General features: G+C 39.5%; 1 protein-coding gene across 1 annotated transcript in view; it reads right to left on the reverse strand.

Moving 5' to 3' along the window:
• LOC150095892 (uncharacterized) overlaps window positions 1–10,180 on the reverse strand; it is a 31,354-nt gene extending 21,174 nt beyond the window's left edge. The window contains exon 1 of the mRNA XM_090409407.1: window positions 10,098–10,180. Coding sequence (XP_090265533.1) covers window positions 10,098–10,100 — 3 coding nt within the window. The 5' untranslated portion in view covers window positions 10,101–10,180. The remainder of the gene's footprint in view (window positions 1–10,097) is intronic.
• Between the last annotated feature and the right edge of the window lie 10,987 nt (window positions 10,181–21,167).

Genomic DNA, 21,167 nt, shown 5'->3' on the forward strand with positions numbered 1-21,167 from the left:
GAAACCATGCTGATTTATTTCAAGAATGAAATCAACAATCCAAGTTCTAATCATTGTTCATTAAAATCGAAAACAGGCGTTGCCATGGAAACAATATTGTATAATATATGAATATCAACAGATTTACTTTTATAAATTTCCTATAGAAACAAAAAAGATTTAAATTAAAATATCTATAAAATAAAAAGACCTTTTTTTATTGTTTATCATCTGTCTATTCAACTTCGCCTGCATCATTTCTTTATTGCTTTTATATTCTAATTCTCCGCATTAAACGCGTACCACTCACCCCAAGGCTGTTTTTCGTTTTCAACTAAAGGTTTTCAGAACTCTTTTTCTTTCCCCACCCAACAAAAACATCTCAGGGACTCCTAAACCACCTGAAGGGCATCAGGTACTCGGCTGGCAGCAACCACACCTTCTTTATCGTCTTTTTTTTTTTTTTTTTTTTTTTATCTTCGCAACTTCCGTCTATCAAGCAGGATTACTCAGTCAATTGACAGTAGGTTTGTTACTATGTAACAGATGATGCCTTCCTTCTGGAGGTCACTTAATTCCGCTATAAAATTCGTACATGCGCCGAACACTGCAAAATCAGTTTCGTCAGTAAATGAATAAAATAATAATAAAGAAATAAAATAAAAATCGTGGTCTGAGTCGGAATAGCACGCCCAAAAGGTAATTTAGAGATGGAATTCTTCGGCCTGGTTTGCTAACCCAACATACAAAAACTGGATCATTTCATTGTTCAAACGAAATCCCAGGAATATATCGCCAGGCCTGCAAAGATAAGCCTTCGTTATGTAGACTACATGCCACGAGGGCCTTTAAATCCAATTACTTGATTCTGTCTCTTTCAGATGTTCCCATTCGGAGCCCTTGTTGCCTTTGTTTTATGTCAACTAGGGGGTGTGGTGGATGCAAGACGTAATGCAAATCTTACTCTAGATAGGATAAGCAGGATAACTGACGGTTATCATAGTTGTGTACCGAGTTCTGTTGAGCTGAAATGAATTAACAGACGCTGAACTATGGGAATAAGTGAAGATAAACCTTAAAAGCACGTATCAAGAGAGAAATATCCTATCTAATCATTGTTTATATAAACGATAAAAGGAGTTACCATGGAAACCATGCTGATTTATTTCAAGAATGAAATCAACATTACGAGTTCTGATCATTGTTTATTAAATGATAAAGGGGTTACCATTGAAACCATGCTGATTTATTTCAAGAATGAAATCAACATTACGAGTTCTGATCATTGTTTATTAAGTGATAAAGGAGTTACCATGGATTTATTGCACTATCTGTTTGAGTTGCAGGTTACGTGATCCTTTAGGGTACTGGCTCCCATTTCATTACCTCAAACTGCAAAATGATTATTAGAATACGTATTGCAATCGTACTATTTTCACATCGCGGAAGAATATAAAGAATTCTAATGATCTCTGAATATCTTCGGATTCTTTGTTAGCTGATTGAACTGCGGGGGGGGTAGCTTTTCAAAACGGGGGTGTGGGAAGTTTAACAATTGTTTTTTAACCTCTTTTACGGAAATCATGTGTTAAGTGCTATCGCACCCAAACAAATGAGGTACTCGCGCCAGGATATGACGGGTTATGAGCAGGTGAGTGACCTCCGTAAAATGATGGGTTCGGTGTTTTTTAAGGGAAGGCGACACTTCACATTTGGAACAAGCACGGGGAAACAATTGCACTAACAGGAAAGTATTTGAGTCACCAAATGTTTGCACCAGTTCCAAGAATAAGAAATGGATTCTAACAAAGAAGGGGAAGTGAAACAAAAGAAATAAATAATAAAACAGAGAAAAATATGATTGTAAGAAAAGGTGTAAATGACCAGAAGAGATGAACTAATTCCACGGTGACGTAGAAGTGTAGGTTAGTTTTAATTTGATTGGTGGGAGGGGGGGTAAAATGGCATTCGCTGGCTTTTTTTTTTTTTTTTTTTAAGTGGGTTTTATTTACTGAATTGTTAGTGATATCACAATCATATCCAAATAAATCTCTACTGTTTCTATAATAATAATAAATACCCACGGTGGTAACTACCAATTACGCAATATTTTTAACTACTGGACGTTCTCCAGTTAAGCATCAATCACAGAAGAAGAAATTTCTAAAATGCGTGGGGGTTTTGAAGGTTTGTTTTGCATGCTGTCATCCTGCGAAATCTTCAATTTGAAAACATGCGAAAGGGATAAGGAGTCCTAGGGAATCGTACGAACCCGATGCTGCCATCACCTCTAAATCCTTCCGCCACTTCCTTTGTGTCATCTCTTTTGTCTCGACAAATCTTTCCCTTATTAAAGTTCCTCCAAAAAAAAAAAAAAAAAAGACTCCCCCACCCAAAAAAAAAAACAACAACAACTAGAAACACGACTTACCTTCGCTGTGCCAATCATCATAAGCAGTCGACGACCGTCCGCAGTATTTCCTATTTTCGTGTGCGTTTGGTCCCCAACTGCGATCATCTCTCTTTCGTTCTCCGTCGTCGAATCGCGGTGTTTTTTCCTTAGCGCACACTTTACGCTCGAACGGGTTAGACGCTGAAAATCCTTACCTCCTACGGCACACTCCGTTTATCGCTCTATTCCCCCCCCTCCCCCATCCTATCGCCTTTCTTCTTCCAAACCGGTTTTCAGTTAGACGGGACGCGAGTGGCGCGTTTCCATCTGCGTCGCTCGCTGGATGTGTTTACTCTTCCCTTTCTTGCGAACGTGCCTTTGTTCTCCGTAAATCTGCGGGAACATCATGACCTTGCGTCCTTTTCCCGTACGAGTTTTAAGTCGCCAAATCTCTAATTACGGAGGTTTCATTTCCTTCAACGTTCGCTCTAATGACGACCATCCATTTTGACGCCCTCCCCATCTGTACATGTAATACGTATACGCGGAGGTCACCCGTCGCTTCTGGACGATAAGGTCATACCCGTTTTTTGTTCGATGAAGGATTGCTTGCGTTGCTCTGAAGTTATTGAACTAACTTAGCGCGTACGATCATTTGCTGGTTGATGCACCTACGCTAGAGGGCAGCACTGTCCCGGTTATGGTTTGCTTTGGGTGCCGATTTGCTTCGATGACACACCAAGGTATGGATTAAAACATCTACTGATTATCTGAACTCGGGTTACTTTTCAACATTTCATTCGCTACCCTCCCCCCCCTCCCCCAAGAACCCACGCAAAATGGCGATGCAACTTGAAAGGACATTCAAACATCCCTCAAGTCTTGAGTCGTTTATTTGGGCTTTCAACGATGTCTAGAGCTAATTTTTCATTTCCCTCACACATGCGTGGTCTCCCCACCCACTCTTCGGATCTGTACCCGTATAATGGGGTCACACAGAAGGCACAGAAGCGGTAAGCAGGTCAACCTTTCTATAAGACACAGGAGATAAGAATCTTGGAGTTTTAGTGCAGTGAAAATTTCATTATAACTCATCCTCCCCCCCCCCCACTCAACCACAACAAGCTAGGGCGGGAAATCTTAAAAAAAGAATAGTGAGAGTACCATGGAGATGACATCTTACGATCAATCCATAGAAAACATCCCAACTTATTTCCAAAAGCTCTCCCACATTTTTCATGACGTATCAATGACGTTTATGCGTATTCTGGTTCAAACAACGCATGCCAGTGCGCACATCCATTTCATTTTTCTCGTCATAAAGAAGAGTTGCCTTTGAAGTAGGCTCACAACAAAAAGACAAACTAATCCCTGGGGACGTTCAAGTTGGAGAAGTTTATCCGGAGGGGGTGTATTAACGGGGTCGACAAATTGCAGCACCACACACACACACACACACACCAATCAGATCCATTACTAATGCAATTATGTCAGCATCCAAATCAATCAGCGGTGATCTTTTGTATCTGTCTGGATCAAGGACTGCTCTTTAGGGGAGGGGGAGTGAAATCCCTTTGGTACATCAGTCATCTAACGGGGAATTAGTTCGTTCGTAAAGATCAAAGGTGAGCGGGAATGAATTCAGATGACTTTTGTTTGTAGGAGGAAATAGTTGCGGAGGTTACACGAGGTGACGGCATACCCTCAGGAGGTGGCTTCTTTTTATTGTTGTTTTATTCGGATGAACAATAATCCATCCTCACTATGGTCAAACGGTAGCCGGCAATCCTCTTTGCATGTCGTATTCTCTCCGTATGAAGACGGAATAAATTGACACGTAACCCTAATAGCGAGCGAGGGCGACGAAATGCTGAATCTTAACAGAATTTCTTGGGGGGGGGGGGGGGGTTCAGGAAGTGAGGACCCAAATCGATAGCAAACATTAATTGCTTTTTTTCTTGACTTTTTAGTTCCTAATGTTTCAACTTCATTCCTTTTTGGTGTAAGACGAAGATGGCGATTGGTACGAGAGCTTTAAAAAAAAAAAAAGCACCCGAACTACTGATGACTGATCGTAGCTCATAAGTGCAATGATATTCATTAAGACGGTTTTTTTTTTTTTTTTTCTTAAATCGTTTACATGCAGGCACGTGACACAAAGGAGGTGCGACCTAAATTCGCACCACTCCGTAGATAATGGTAGAAAAATTATAAAACAAAATCTTTAGGCCACTAAAGTATAGGAATAGCTAAAGACATCAAATATATATAGATGAGAATTCACCTGCTGGAAACAGCGAATATTTTGATGGCTTCATTATAGCCTGGTCGGTGTTTGTATTCTCATCACGTAAGCCTAACCAAATACACGATTGGGGAAACCTCATTGGCGAATAAGCCATTTGTCGCTCTATGTTACTTTGACCGCTTTTTTTTTTTTTTTAATGACAAAACACGTACGTGAAGATACCCGGATATGTTTAAAGGAATGTTTGACGACTCATTGGACTTAAAAAAAAAACTCATTTCGCTAAATATATTCCCATCGCGTATTCATCTTCGGGGTTCACTCGCGCATGAAGTTGGTCCTCAATTGACATGACAAACCAGCATAGCGATTATTTTAAGTGAGAGCAAATATGCCGCCTGTCGGTCACGCATGGAATCACACTGTTCGAAGATTCACGTGGCCTATTAACCAACCGACAATTATTTTACGCAGTGGGACAAAGAGGGGAGAACCCCCCCCCCCCTAAGAACGACTTCGGTATCATGCGAGAAAAAAAATATATAAAAAAAAATTCATGACCTTTTCGTAAGACGGAGTTGCGATCAGAGGTCATCGTAGGTGACGAACAAGAAAATTAGAGCAGTTGTTCGTGCCTGATAATGAGCTTGTCAAGTAGTCCAAACACGTGTTTAGGTGACAAAAAGAAACGGTTGGATTAAGGTTGTCAGCAAATTAGACTCATCGACTTATTTCAACGCCTGTCAACCCCCGACAATACACGGCAGACGACATCTTTGAATACCTCGCATTGACTAAATTTAGTGTCCTTTTTTGCTGCGGTAACTTTCTCAACGAAAGTAATTTCTTTGTGCAGTCAAATCCTATGACGTCATTTGCCAACTTCCGGTTTTTTGGACAGGACAGAGCAACACAATGCATTCTAACCAACCTCTTCCATAAGAAATAATCTTGTTGGACCAGATGAAGTACAGAATGATTAATTGAAGCCTCAGCTATCGAAACTGGAAAACAATAGTCATTTTAATAACAATGTATGAAATAGAGGACGATTGCGCAAACATGTAGAACAATATCTATGGAAAGACGCATATAATTGACCTAATTGTCATATGATGATTTAATCAAAGCCCAAAAGGAGGTGGAGCTCCATTTTTTTGTAGATAGAAATGATTGGTATCTTGCAAAGTAGTTGTGTCTGATCGAGGTACAAGTAATGGACGTGAATAACATACACTTGTGCTTTTAAAACTAGTGATTATGTATTAGAACTAACAATCACAAATTATATTTAAAAAAAAAAGAAAAAAAAATCGGTAATTACAGACGATATCCTAACAATTGAAAGAACATTCTGTTGCCATTGTGACGTCATATCCGCAACACTCTTAGTTGAAGTATTATTGTTTATTGGCATTACTGTTGATTTTATACACGGGAACATCTAAAAGGCAAAGGTGGCTGAGATGTGCAGAGGTATGTAGCACATCGTGCAACGACCTACTCTTTTTTTTTTTTTTTTTTTGTGCGTTGACCGCACTGCAACCTGCTGGTTTCTTAGCTCTCCTCATTATCTGAACGACACGACACTTCCTCGACCCACAGTATAATTTCGTCTCCTTCAGAAAGGTCAAAAGCAGACTACGATCTTCCTAGATGATTTTAAGACTATCCAAGAAGGGGGGGGGGGAGAGTGCTAGTTCGACTTGCACCTTATGTGGAGCACATCAGTGTGCTAATTGGATTTGTACCCAAGCTCGCGGTTTTAGTAAATCCTTAAGTGGATAAACAGTCTTGAAGAGAGACTGGGGCGTTGGACTATAATTACAAGAGAAGGAAAAATGAATGCCTCGAAGGACCGAAAAGGGGTGGAAGGGGGTATACGATAACTCTTCTCTTTGCACTATTTCTAATGTGGTTCGCATCCATTGGATAGCAGACCAGCTCATTATTTGGAGCTGTCTGTGTTTGTCAAAAAGAAAGTGGTTGTGCAGAGACCTATATCCTCGAAACCAGATCACTCTCCCATTCTGTCAATTCCTCACATGAATCCAGGGCGTGTCTTATTCCATCGCTTTATTCGGAAATTAATTACGTTTTCTTAAAGGTCATATAAGGTGATTGGATTGCGGAAGACAGATTCTGAAGAGCATTTTATTGAACTGAGGGTGGGAGGATAGACGATGGGGGATTCAATTGACGACGTGTCAGACAACGAAAGGAGCACTCAGTTGATTTGATAGCAGGAAGTGGACAATCAGATCACTAAAAATCCATTATCTGAGTATTTCAGACAAGGAACCAGTTTTGTAGTGGTGATATCGAACCTAGGGTTTGTCACCTTCATATAAAGGAGTCAAATCTAGTACGAATACACACGTGACCAACTTATGTCGGTTTTGGAGAGTAAAAGAAAATGAAAGACCAGGTAAGATGTATGACCCAAGGAATCGCAATAGAAAAAACATTTTAGAACAGTAATTTGCTGAGGGATCGTCTCCAATGAATGTTCATGGGGGGACAGCTTTGTATGTAACACTAAGACAGCCCTGTGTCACGTACGATATGCGAGGATTTAAAAAACTTTAGGCTTCAAAAGTAAACTTTACATGTTCTGATTATAGTCGCTAGGTGGCGCAACACGACTCGACCACTTGGTTATATTTTCTGAAAGTGCCAAATAGACTCCTACAACTCATCCCCCTATACGTGTAAGAGATATTGAAACCGAATTCGATTATCGTATTACAACTTTGCATGCCAACGGTTATGTGTTGCGAGTTCAAGTGTCAAGGGGATAGCACGCAACCCTCTTTCTCTCTTGATCCCGACAGCACACGTGTGTGTGTGGAATATTCTGGCTTGCTAAATCAGTCGCCACATCGTGCATGTAGGTCAACAAAGGGCATTGCATGGTTCGGATCTAACGGTATTTTATAAAACGCCAAGAAGTGTCGGCTTTTACGATGAGTTGGTCGCCCACGTTAAACACATCCTTAAAAAAAAAAAAAAAAAAAGTAAGAAGCGGTCATGAACACCTCTGATGGCCTCAATCTTTCTTTTATCACATAAGCTCAACTCTTTTGAAATAAAAGGGGAAGACAAACATTTATGAGCTTTTTTTTTTTTTTTTTTTTTTTCAGATGGGAATAGATCGTAGATGCTTACGGGGATGCACCATGTACAATTCAACCTGCAGTCTTAAAACGCATTCATCTTACTCTTCGCTCCATCTTCCCCAAAGTGACAACAGCTAACAATGGTAGCATCTCAGACATCTGTCAGGAACGTAATTTATTTAAAAGGAAAAAAAAACAACGGGGGGGGGGTTGAGGTAGTAGGTTAACCCATTTTATGCATGAGAACTGACGGAGAGACACCCCATGAAGGAAGTGCCGGGGTAGGCCGGGGACCCCGCATTCTTTAAATTCAGATGCGGGATTAGCATCGCTCACCTTTCCACAAATACGAAACTATCCAGGGAGGGGCGTGACGTCATATTACAGGAAAGTCAAATCTCAATTTAGGATAGATGAAAAGCTTAAGTCGCTAGAGGTGTTCGTATATTCCGTCTCTGGAGAATGCGGAAATATCAAAAGGTCAAATGACGGAGATCATGGGTTTAGGCTCTTTTAAGCTATGCCCTGGAAATGCAAGATGAGTGCTCATCAAACCTGTGGGGTACGGTGACATAAATTATTATTTTTTTATTAACAGCGCCACCTAGGGGTTGTAGTGAATGGGGCTTTTATTACCGTTTTCCTTAAGTTCGAGTGCTTTCCCCTTCACGATTCAAGCGCCGTGTGAACGTTTCGCTATAATATTACGGGCTCCAAATGGTGAAAGCAATTGTGGACGATCAGCCAGTTTCGTCACAAAACACGTGATTCGTTTCCAAAGTGGTGATTGGTCAGAATATCAACAATGATCGAAATAAGACAATACTGATATTGGATTTCTGATGATAGGGGGACAAGAGGGGTTGGGATCCTTGGAAGGCTATAAACATTCTCTGCACGATGCCGGAATACTAATTTTTACCTTTACGACCGCCTGGCGTTAGAAGTAATCTTTAATATCGACGATCTCATTCGGACTTCTTTAGTATGCAACAGAACGGTCACTCTTGAATAAAGGGGGAGTTCCAGGGGATCGTACGTGATAATAATTAGGCGTCCCGATTATTGGACGGAAATTATTAAATGAAATACGAGGAAACGGGAACATCGTTTTTTTTTTTTTTTTTTTTTTTTAACCTTTAATGAGGGACCCACTGGATTAAATTAAGGTCGAATAATGTTTAGCCAAGTTGATCTCATACAACAAAGTTTTTTTTTTTTATGCGACTTCCACCCACGAAATACATTTTAAACCTATAGCTCAATATTATCATAAGAAGAAATGTATTTTTTTGAATAGTAAAACAAAAAAAAAAAAGTCGTGTAGGAATTAGTCAAATATTAGTGTGATACTACTTAAAAGACACGAACTCTACTCAATAAACCTTCTTTTCAATAGTGTAGCAATCTTTAAATTTGAAAACTTTCACGTCGGTTTTGAAGCTTAAGTTTCGAATATTTGGCTTCAACATTTCCCTTTCATTTAATAGCTTTGCAGTAGCAAATCAAACTCTTATGGCGCTGTCTATTCAGTTACTGATCTCGCAAATGAAACTTATAAGCAGGCAATTAAACTGTTTTTTTTTTTTTAAGTTCCTCCATTTTCCCTCATTTTAGACCTTTAACGCATTAGTTTATGATTTTAGATGGAGTAGAAGCCATTTGCAATGCCGCACCCAGAGGGGTGGCCAAGGGAGCCCTGGCATCCCCAAAGAAAAAGGAGGAAAAAAAAAAAAAAAAACTAGAAAATTTTCCAAAAATCTTTTCCTAATTAAAATTAATTTCTTTGAAAAATTTATGTTGTGGCGTATCTTCTATTTCTATACAACTTATGAATTAGAGATCATTGCAGATGCTCAGTCATAGGTCGTATGCGATGCGTTGTGTATATTCTCAAATCGTCTACTCAACTCGGCCACCCCCAACATTAAATCCTGAGTGCGCCACTGATAGCAAGTGATCTAACATGGATGCTTGCTGAACAAACAGGATTCAACATTAGAAAAGTCGCATACGGGTGGACAAAAATCGACATCATCGTCATCAACGTAACCTCACGTTTATGAAGCAAGTGCGGAGACATCACTACAGCAAAGATTGAAAGAAAAAAAAAAGTCCGCGGATTACCTACGGTGCTTAATGAGAAGAGGAAAGATCTGCATGGAATGAGTACGTTTAGGCCGACTTCGTTGTCAGGGTCAGAGGTCAGCTCAACCAAACTGTAAGTTGGTCCCCACCGCTCTCAATATTCAACTCCTCCTTAATCTCGCCAACCTAAATTACGACTGACCTTTCAAAGTCGCGATCGTAACCCTCCCCCAGCTTAACCGAAATAATAAAAACATGGAAAAGCACTCACCATTTTTCCCTGCGCACGTTCTTCTTTCGCCTCCCCTGTTCTAGTCAACTTTCATCGACACCTGCTTTCCACTTTCAACTTCGACACGGAGCGGTAGCCAAACAAACGGAGCGCGCGCACGTACTCTCCTTTTAATACGTAAACGTCCTCCTTCACGAAGCGTTTCGGGACACGTGATCGCAAGCTTCTCGAGCTGATGAAGCGACCGGCCTCGGGGCAGGCATGCAAGTCTTGTTTCAAAAACGCGAAGGAAAAGGAACAAAACACCTTCCATCCTCGAGACGATTTGCATTCTCAGCATCTTGCACAACACACGACCTCCCTCGTCCTACTACATATCGTCACACACGCTTGTCACTGTCAGGTACCGGGGGGGGGGGATAAGAGATGGTAGGGGAAAGTCGAGACAAAATGGTGGCAGGAAAAGTGAAAGACCTTCAGTCAAGATTATGGAACCATTTATTTGTTTTTGTTGTTTAAAATTGTGTAATAAACTACCACTTAACGTGCACACCAACATTGTAATTACCACTGTGTTAATAACGTTTGACGCACGCAGGGAAATTGCTGTTGGGCGCCGATAATTTGAATAAGTCTTTTGGAACATGTAATATATGCAATAGATATAACCCCGTATGAATACATGGCAATGCACATCCTTGCAATCAAACCTTTATCATCGAAAGTACATTTGTTCGCCAGGTGGCGCTTTACGTCAGTTTGTTATAACCTTGCATTTTATTGAGTGGTTTTCAGTGGAATAATATACAAACGAACTACACCGTACTAAAATAAAAACCCATTTACTTCATCGAAATGGGTAGTGCAGGATGTTTAAACTAGTTTATCGCCACTGCACACCTCAATACTACAAGCAACAGTGTTCAAGGACTTGATGTTACATATCCTTGACCGCTGACTTCCAAGAAAAAGAAACAGAAGTCATTACAGAGCGGTACGGATGTGCAGGTATCTACCCCACAAAATATACGACCAGCACTTTAGCGTGACTCGAATGAAAAATAAACGTTAAGACTTCCTTGTCGCACAGGCCGAACCTGAAATATTTATATGCGTTGCTAATAGTGTAATTTCGACCATCGAATGTGTTTTTAATTCTTCGTACTTTCTTCACAAGAAGAAGGAGATAAAGATTGCACAGTCAGATAAGGAACATGATCTCAACGTTAAAATAAAACAGTAGAAAAGAATAATAATAAAAAAAACTTGAAAAGAAAAAAAAAAAGAAACCTACATCAATTTCCATGTAGGTTACCATGGAAACCACAACTATGGAAACCAGTGGCTAGTCATCAGTTCAACAATGACAGATTTCCTGTTTCTATGGAAACCTTTTTGTAAAGGAGTAGGACAGTTGAAATAGTCAAAGTGTGACTGTTTGCGACTCTTGGGATGGCGTGCCTGTTGCCCACGCTATTGAAAAGTGGCGAAGCGAAGTTGGGTTTCCGGTAGAAAGCTAAGACGCCATGTCACATGACCCAAAAGCGATGATAAAAGTGTTTGGGTCAACACCTAGTGACCTAGTGGGTAGCCGATGGCGACACTTTTCTCGATGACTGAAAATGAGGTTGAACTGGTATCTGCTTGACCGGATGGCTCTTCCTGGATGTTCAGAAGAGGAATTTTTCCTCATAAAAATAATGGACGTCTTTGTTCTCTTTTGAGAATAATGACGACGAAATTGAAGGATCCGGACGTCATTACACGATGTCACATGCACTTTTATATTTAACCACAAGATGACAATTTCAAGAAGCCTCCGCCTGAGACCTGTCAACTCACCTTCACATGTATAAAACCGTTTCAAAAGGTTCTTGAGTCGTAGACGAGGTTTGAACCTAGGTCTTTCCTACTACAAAGCATCGTCGATACGGGGTCGAGTTACGGACGTCTGATCTGCCGTCTACTAGACGTCTTTCAACGCATACAGGGGTTTGCGTTACAGTCTCCCACCCAGAGAAAGTGATAGTCATAAAACACCACAGGAAAAAAAAAAAAAAAAAAATGTACGTGTGAAAGCCGGAAGACCCAAAGTGGGAGGATAAACGGAATCAGGAAAAGTGAATACAGGGGATCCGTCATGTTGCACAATACATTTAAAAGAGAAACGAGTACTTCCTTCTCGTAATTGAAAGAATGAAAAAAAAAAAATGCTGTCAATTACGAGCGTTTTGGTTGCAATTTTCCTGTCCGATTGTCGATCTCCCCCCAGAATGTTAAAGATGGATGGGTAGTTGGAAATTGGGGGCCAAGTAGATTACACGTCATAGTTCTAGATCGGCCCAGATACGAACTGCTTGCCCTAATATGTTACAGCACGAGTGAGGCAAAGGCAAAATCGTTTTTGTTATAATAAAATCTAATACAACAAAGCAATTCCAAAAATGGTTGAACTCCATCATTAATAGCACTTCCGTGACTTCTTCAGCAAAGGATATGAACTGTTATAGTTCCCCCCTTTGGTTTAAATGACATTCCGAACTTTTCTTGAAACCCTGGAATTCTAATATCAACCATGTTTTGTTTTTATGCAATGAACACAATAACACCGCCATCACTGCCTCTTCCATCACTATTGTTACGTCACGGACATTGTTGTATGCAGCTCACAAAAACTAGGAAACAATGTACCAAAATAATACTTAGTTTCCAAACAATATTCACCGCTAAACTAATTCAAGTCACCATACTGCTACTTTCAATTACTCCTGACGTCATCGATCCATATTTTTTTTTTTTTTTTAATGAACTTGGCTCTTTCTATAGAAACCTATATACACTCCCCGCACTTCTCTTAAACGTTAGTACAGATCTACACATGTTTGCGTAGTCAAGCAAATGAAAACCGACAAACCACCCAACAACTATCAACTGTGTTCGAAGGATGGTTTGTCGGTTTTCTAAAGTCAAAACTGGCGTTTCTGGAAGGAATAAAAAAAAACCTGCTCATCTCCACCAAATGAACTAACTGATCACTAACTAGCTCTCTGTTTTGTAATTTCTTTGATGGGCTTCCTCAGCAGAACTTTAGGGGTTCCGAGAGCTGACGTAACACAGAAGCAACACTGTCCCGACTCTCTTAACCCAATGACCTATTAAGGTCTCATCAGGGAAGAAGTTATTTCTCCATCTCAAATGACTGATGATGACCAACAAGCAGGAAGTGTAGTGAAACTATCCCAACCCCCTTCGACTTGTTAGCGAGCTCGCATTTGAGATCCTCCCCCCTCATTCTTCCCCTGCGATGTCCTATTTGATTCCCATTTCGACACTTTTATCTAGGATCTGCAAAATGTGAATAGCGTGACCTTCCTTCTACCGAAACGCGCAACCATACGAGGCAGCCCCCCCACCCCCCACACACAATTTTATTAAGTCGAAGGCGTCACCTGCTGTAACGGAGCAGATTTTAATGACCTAAGCCACGGATGTGCATTTGAAAAACTTTCTGCCGACAGTACCCCTGGGTCACGTGATTAATTTTTTTTCCTTTTATTCATTCTACTGAACGCTAATTCATGATTGGGGAGGAAGGTAGGATTATCAACGCTCGGATTACTTAAGTATCCTTGACGATTGTATTAAGTAACTTCAAGGGGGATTTTTATAAAGAACTGTGGGTGGATGAGGAAAAAACTGACGCGTTTCAGACACGTTTCTATGCAATCATCAAATTTGCAGGCATTTTTGCAGTTTCGCCATAGAGAGAGCTAATCAGACTGGTTCCGGAACAAGGTTACACGATTTTACAGTTTCATAAGAATCGAACACACGCTAAATGGTGTAATTGTTCAAATTACAAATTCTGACGGGTTTCCCGAATGTTTCTGTAGGGGGTCAACTTGGTACTTTTAAGTGAACTGTGTGGGTGGGTTGGCGTTTACGTTAGTCCTACAGAAAACTACTGCACTGTTTTAAATCACATCCGAAATAGCGCGTATTTAGAGCCCACTCAGACGTCGGTTTTTCGGGACTCAGACCGAGACCCCGCGCTTAGAGAGACCCCTGCACTTTTAAATTTTCAAGAAAATTTCATAATATAATTTTTGATGTTTCACAGATGTATTGATATGGGAAATATTTTAGTATATATGTATTTAATGTTTCTAAATTATGTTTAATAAAATTCTATGATTTTTCGATAAAATTTTTTTTTTTTTTTTTAGATTTTGGGACCCCACTAATAACTTTTTTCCAAGGTTCCTCCAAAACCTCCAGTTGGCCCTTCGTGTATTGTATAATACTTGGTTTTCAAGTGCTTGTGTCAATCCATTGTGACGTCACTATATTTGCAAACGAGGTTACTAGTGAACTATTGCTGAATTGAGTCACCAAGAGTTCGCGGTGCAAATCTGGACATCACTTTGAATTAATACTCAATATTCCCCACACCTCAAAAGTAAGAATCATACCACCTAACAGTACAATAATGAGTAAAACCATCATCGAAACATACATCATTTTACGAGTACAATTAAAGAATACTAGAAACATGGTTACTAAGGCAACGCATTGGCTCTGCTTCCTTAAACTAGAATGCGCATGTGCATAACGTCGGAAGTCGTTTTTCCCAATTTTTTTTACATGCAAATGAGGATTGTGATCATTTACGGGTAGTTGTCTAGTCTACCTGAATAGAAGGTGTGTGTGGGGGGGGGGGTGAAGTTGTGTGAAAGTAAGTAGGTTGTGCCACACGGTGGACAATATTGGAATGGAGACAATTGTAGTTCATGATGACAAATTCTATTGTTCGTGAAGTTAAAAAAAAAATGCAGACAAGTATGTTTTTCTCAGGGTAGTTTTGATATAAATAAGGGTTATATGGTTGCTCGTTCCCTTTCGGATATTGAAAGCGACGTTCAGCGACCCCTACAGTCCACATTACCTTACTGTTTTCTACGGCAACACGAATTTGGTCGCACGTGTACAAATATTAATAAAATCCTACACGGTATTGACAACTAGGTGATAGCACTCGTCTTTTTTAGTATTTACGTGATTTTGTTTTATTGTTTATCTCCGAAGAGGAAAAAAATAAACACAGCACGAGGCGAATGCGTATTCGGTTTGTTGAACCCATCCCTCGTTCGTAAATCCCCGTCAGTGGATCCTGTTCTAATGCGATTCTTAGCATATAAAACATCTCAAGACAAGTAATGCTATGTAATTAGGCAGAATTCCCTCACCCTGTCCTCCCCTCAGCGAAGCAAACGACAAATTGGATATTTGAGGAAGACCAAGGTGTCTACATTAGAATGAAGAAACAAACCTGTTTACGGACATTTGCAGACATCGATGGCGAGAGAGAAGATAGAGGAAGTATTTTGTCTCAACCAGGAAAAACCCATTTCTGAGTTCATCCAAATCTCATTTTAATTTTAGCATAAAAAATTGCAAACGTTTCTCCCCTCCAAACAAATTGTTTATCTCAACCACCAAGCTCTGTAGCTATAGATAGATTTAATAAGATATTTAGGTGACCTCATACTCCGTTCACTTGCAGAAGTATATTAAGAAAGATACGCAACAACATATGGTAAAAAAAAATATGCATTTTTAATGCCTAATTAGTAAGATGTGTGATCTCGTTCTGCTGTCTCTTCTCACTCTAGTTTGAACCTCCATTGTTGTGAACAGGATTTGATAAAACAGCAAAAGACAATGGCTAACAGTAGGGAGAAAGCAGCATGCGAACAATGATGGTTCAAATAATGGCATTATTCTTGAATAAAAATCACGTGATAATATTGGTACTGACTTGTCGTTTTCATTTTTTGTACTTTGCGAGCATAACTGTAATATTTAGTTGTTTTTTTTTTAAGATGCAGAAAACTACAAGCAATTGTATTGCGCATGTCTAGCTCAACAACAATATGATAGGTTGCATTATTCAACTATTTGAACACTAACAATGGGAATTTTCTCCTTTAGAAACTTATACCGCTTTTAAAACACTAGTATTCCTATTCAGGACTAACAAATCCCTTCCACCTCCACCCCTATTTATCACGTGCACAATTAAAGTCGGGTTATTCTCCAAGGACATTTCCAACCGCACGTCGCATCTCATTTCAGTTTGTAAACGACCTATCAACAATATCATTCGGTTCACTGCCCTTTGAGAGAGTCCGGGGATGTGTGCATTGTTTCAACTCCTGACCCGCTGTTCCAAATATTCCCAAAGAGTAGAAAACTGGTATTCATTTCGCTGCTTACTCCAACGGCCTATTTTCACGTAATTACAACGTTCCAAGTGACTCGTGGAGGGGAAGGAGGTGGATGGACCGTACAGAAGATGCTAGTGACGTCTATGCACATTAATATTCGCATTTTTTCCCTTTTTTTTATTTTCTTATTAGCAACTAATCTACAATTCACTAGTCTAAAATATATTCAATTATACTTCCTCGAACTTGTCACGAAAGGCAATAATGTGAAGTATACAAAGAAAGCCAATCATTCGAAGGTGAATATTATTATCATTGGAATCATTACATATTCCTCTATATTTGAAGCTTATTAATTCAAATTAACTCCAGAAAATGTTTCTATGTAGGTTAATTAAGAGATCTTTGATCCGTATAGCACTTAAGCGAGGAATTTAACTACTGACCACCTCAACCATTAAACCCTCGCGTGCCTGCAAACCGAACTGTGATTTACAGGGTGATGAAACAAGTCGTGATGTGCCTCAAGAGAAGAGCTGCAGGTAACAGGGTATAAGGGGGGGGGGGGCGGGTATACTACTATTACTTGTTTGGTCCCAGGATGAAAAAAAAAAAAAAAAAACGGTGTGAAGGAGTATTTTAACACGTAAGCTGAAGACCCACGGGGGCGGGATTTGACCGCTTTGACACCATAATTTGAATATTTTGTCGAATATTTGTTTCTCTTGTCCCCCCATTAATTACATTCCCATCCATTATCACGGTGTGTGTCATCGGCACGCTGTTTTATGCAAGCCTTACGACCATCTGGCTGGCTGACGGGGTCATCGAGACCATTATGGGTTCATTACAACGCCAACGACATCGTCCACATAACTTTCAACCACCCTCGAAGTGTACGTCAAGAGGACAGGCTGACCCAGTCTGGTCTACTTGGTTAGCGTCCTACTAATCTGCATGCAATATTCCGTCCGTCCATCCCACTAACCTGGATGACCCACGTGGGTTTCGAAGAATTCTTTTTCATAATTGGCACGCAAGCAGTTTTTTTTAATTCCCTCCCCTCAAAGATATTCGACATTCATCTAAGACAGTTAACTTTCAAACAGATCACGTGACTCGTTTTCGTTACGGACGTGGTAAGTAGATCCACAGAAGACGATAATTTCGGAACGGATTCCAAGTCGCATTCAAAACCTTCCCTTAGTTACAAATTACACAACTCTTCACCGAAAGACTGGTTGCGCGAGGGTCATTGCTACTTGAAAGACTTAATAAACATGTTCATCGTAATTAGCGATTACATTGTTAGCCCGTAAACGGGAATATAATAACGGAGTGCATTTCGGTAATATTTTATGAGCAATCAAATGTGCCTTTCAAAATCACGACCGGGAAGTAGGCTGACACTATAATCAACACAGAACAAGTTCAAGGCAGAACTATTGCAAAATATGGCTCAAACACAACAAGAGTATAATCCTGCCTCTTACAATCACGTGTGGTGAATTTTTTATTTTTTATTAGCAAACCATTGTTGCTAGAATACAACATGTATCTGTAGTGGGATTATAACTTGATTCACAAAGCCTGTCTGAATTCATTTTTTTTATTTGTTTATTTTTTTACGCAAAAAAGCTCAATAGTTATTACCATTACAGAGTTTAAGTTCTAGGGACTCTAATTTAAGGCATATCAACTCTCCAATACCGCAAATAGCAACGCGCTATGGACTATATACAGATTTAAACCACTAGTATGACGTCATACAAATATTTTTTTTTTTTTTTTTTTTTTTTTAGGAAAACAGTCATCTTAGAGAGGGTGGTACAAGACGATATAATAATCAACAATGCACACACACAAAAAAAAAAAAAAAAAAAAAAAAAAAAATGTAGGAAGTAGGGCAGTGCCCAAATTGGAAGACAGGAAGGTTCCAATATGACACTGTCTTCAACACTTAATTTTCTTAAACTTGTAAACAGACGTTTATTAATGAGCGAGAGTTCTGTATCTAAGTCAGGTTTTCCGCATATTTCTTTCATGTTGTATTACAACGGGAGGGGGGGGGGGGAGGACTTCAATCCACGTCGTACCCTGAAATAGGAATGGAGTTGGAGTTTGCACTCCTTGAGTCGCCGAAGCAAAAAAAAAAAAAAAATGTTCACATGCTTGAGCAATGAAGCCAGGAGAATATGGTGCGTGCCAGGGGGTGTCCCCTGGGAGAAAGGACTTGGTTTATTATAAATACATTTGTTATTGTATGTACCTTATCGCCAATTAACTTTAATTGTCAGAGAAAACCGATGACGTCATCCATCGCACTAAAGGAAGCTTTGTTTTTACTAGACTGAAACGAAGTACGTATTTTGTGTAATGAACAGTGACGGTCCCTTCTCCATTAGGGAATGGCAAGGAGAATACTGATTTTATGAGTACAGACGCTTTTATTTATAATTTAATTATTTTTTAGCAGCAAAACACATCCCGATGTATAGTAATGGAAATACCTCCGACTATTTCGCTTATATTGGGAGAAAATCACAGTTCGATAGCTACGATCCACTTTATGATACTTCTAATAACCCCCGCCCTTGTGTTTGTTCCCTAGAATTAGAAGATTGTCTTAAAATAGCAAATCATGAAGTACAAAGAAATACTATTTAGGTTTGCTTAATAATGTTGGTTGTATCATTACACAATAGCTTTTCCTATTCCCCGACTTCTTGCAGTAATTTGTTTGTAATGGGCTCATTAAAGCAACCTGCAAATCATTAGCATGTAAAGATGACAACCTAAATACAACAGCGCCTTCTCAATTGGTACAAAAAAAAAAAAAAAAAAAAAAAATCAATTGTATTAAGGTTACGTTTGTTTGTATATTTTATTGTTGTGGAAATATCCAATCATAACTGAACGTAGAAAACAATCAACAGAAAATTACACGAAAATGGGTGAAATCAAAACACACACAAAAAAATCGTAAAACGCCATCTATCGTCCGTTCTGAAAATTATTATAATTTACTTAATTTCCAATTTATATTTGCGGTTTTCCTTATTTTTAACTAAATTTCTTAATTGATTGATTAATTAAATGCAAAAAGACAATACAATTGACCTTCCCGAAGCCTAATAAGGTTTCTTTTTTAATGAAACACAAAAAGAGAATTATTTCCTTTATCTATTTGGACACTGTGGATGCCACTAACCTTACAGCACACACTTAAATGATAGTACCCTAGTTTCATTGCCTACGAATTGAACACGATTGAATAAAAGAGGAGGAAATAAGGTGTTTTTAATTAACAATGCTGGGGTCAAGGGTAAAGAACATTAAAAACTGAATCTCCACCACAAAAAAACGTATATACAGAGGAGTCGCTGACCTGCAGCTGTCCAGAATATGGAGAGAGAGAGAGAAGGAATGGTGTTTTTATAGCATAAATGTCTGCAGTGTATTGTTTTTTATTCATGGCATTTTTTTTATTCCATCGTTTCTTTTATTTTACGAACGGCGAACGGGACTAACTAGCCTTGGAACACACGCATATCGAGGCGATTTTAGAGCGTAAAATCGTCGTTTTGTACGTGTCACCGAACCAATTGTTGAGCCGGAGAGTTTATATGTTCCGTTTTGAGGTCATTCAAGAAGAATTTGTGTTTTGTTGTATTTATGTTTTTTTTTTTTTTTCCAAAAAATTAATTTTTTTTTGAACTACAAACGGAACCACACATGATACTATAAATAAACTGAAGTCTGTTAACAATTCCCCCCCTCCAGGCGAACTTTCATTAGTTCTTGTGTCTACTGACGTTTAAGCTATAAAAACCCTTTTTTTTTTTTTTTCCCTTCTTCTTAAGGCTATGGATGCCACTTTCTTACGTGCATTACGCTGGCGCATAAAATTAAGGTTAGCAACCGTTCCGAGACTATTATTTTGGTAACAGCACATTTTCACTGACCGCTAGCTTAACGTGACTGAACATTCAAGGAGGCGAGAAGATTTCCTCCCTCCCCACCTCTTGAGCTAATCTTAGCTTCGTAACACATGGCGTTAAAAATCACTGACCTCTCACGCTTCCTCCTTGTGAACGTGGCTGCATATCGTGCACGAGATGGAGAACGCGAAATGAACGAGAAATAATAACAATGGAAAACTTAACAGATTAAAATTTAAAAAAAAAAATGAAATTCTTAGGTAGGGAAATTTTGGAAACTTCTTTTTATTTATTTATTCGTATGGAGTTTCCTCCCTTTTTCTCCCCCGTCCCTATTGGGACGTGTTGAGCCCCCTCATGGGGGTTAAGTATTTATGGCTGTAGATCCGTGTGTGTTCACGGGGTCGGTTTGCGGGATGAAAAATGCCATATAAACCGGTGGAAAAAACCCTACTGTCGGCACCCAAGACCGGCTAACTTGGCTATGGCAGATCCTCAAATTCCTCACGTCTTCGACGGGAATCGAACCCGGGACACTCCTTCCCCATTCATATGGTTGCGAAGCGCACAGCCACTAGGCTAACCATTAAAGATTATTGAAGTTACTGAAAATTGAAGAAAGATCTTTAGAGGTCGTTGACATTTCAGCTGCGAACACATTTGAATCTCTGCTTAAGTCATTTAGAGGTCAGGGACCTCTGGTTCAAGATCAGCGAAGTTACTCTTTTATATATGATGCTAAACGTTTTTAAAATTTCAGCCAACAACATGTCGAAACTGCTACTTAAGTCGGCGCAATTAGTGACATTCTGCTTGGAAGGCATACGGAGGTTATTTCGCTTCTACTTTGAAGTCATTTAGAGGATACTGAAACTGCTGTTCGTAAGTCATGCTTATACGAGTGCCCCTTCTGTTTAGAAGTCCTACGTGGGTAATCGAAA

This window comes from Typopeltis vanoorti, chromosome 19 (assembly GCF_054136105.1).
Source record: "Typopeltis vanoorti isolate ZY-2024b chromosome 19, IOZ_Tvanoo_1.0, whole genome shotgun sequence".
NCBI lineage: Eukaryota > Metazoa > Arthropoda > Arachnida > Uropygi > Thelyphonidae > Typopeltis > Typopeltis vanoorti.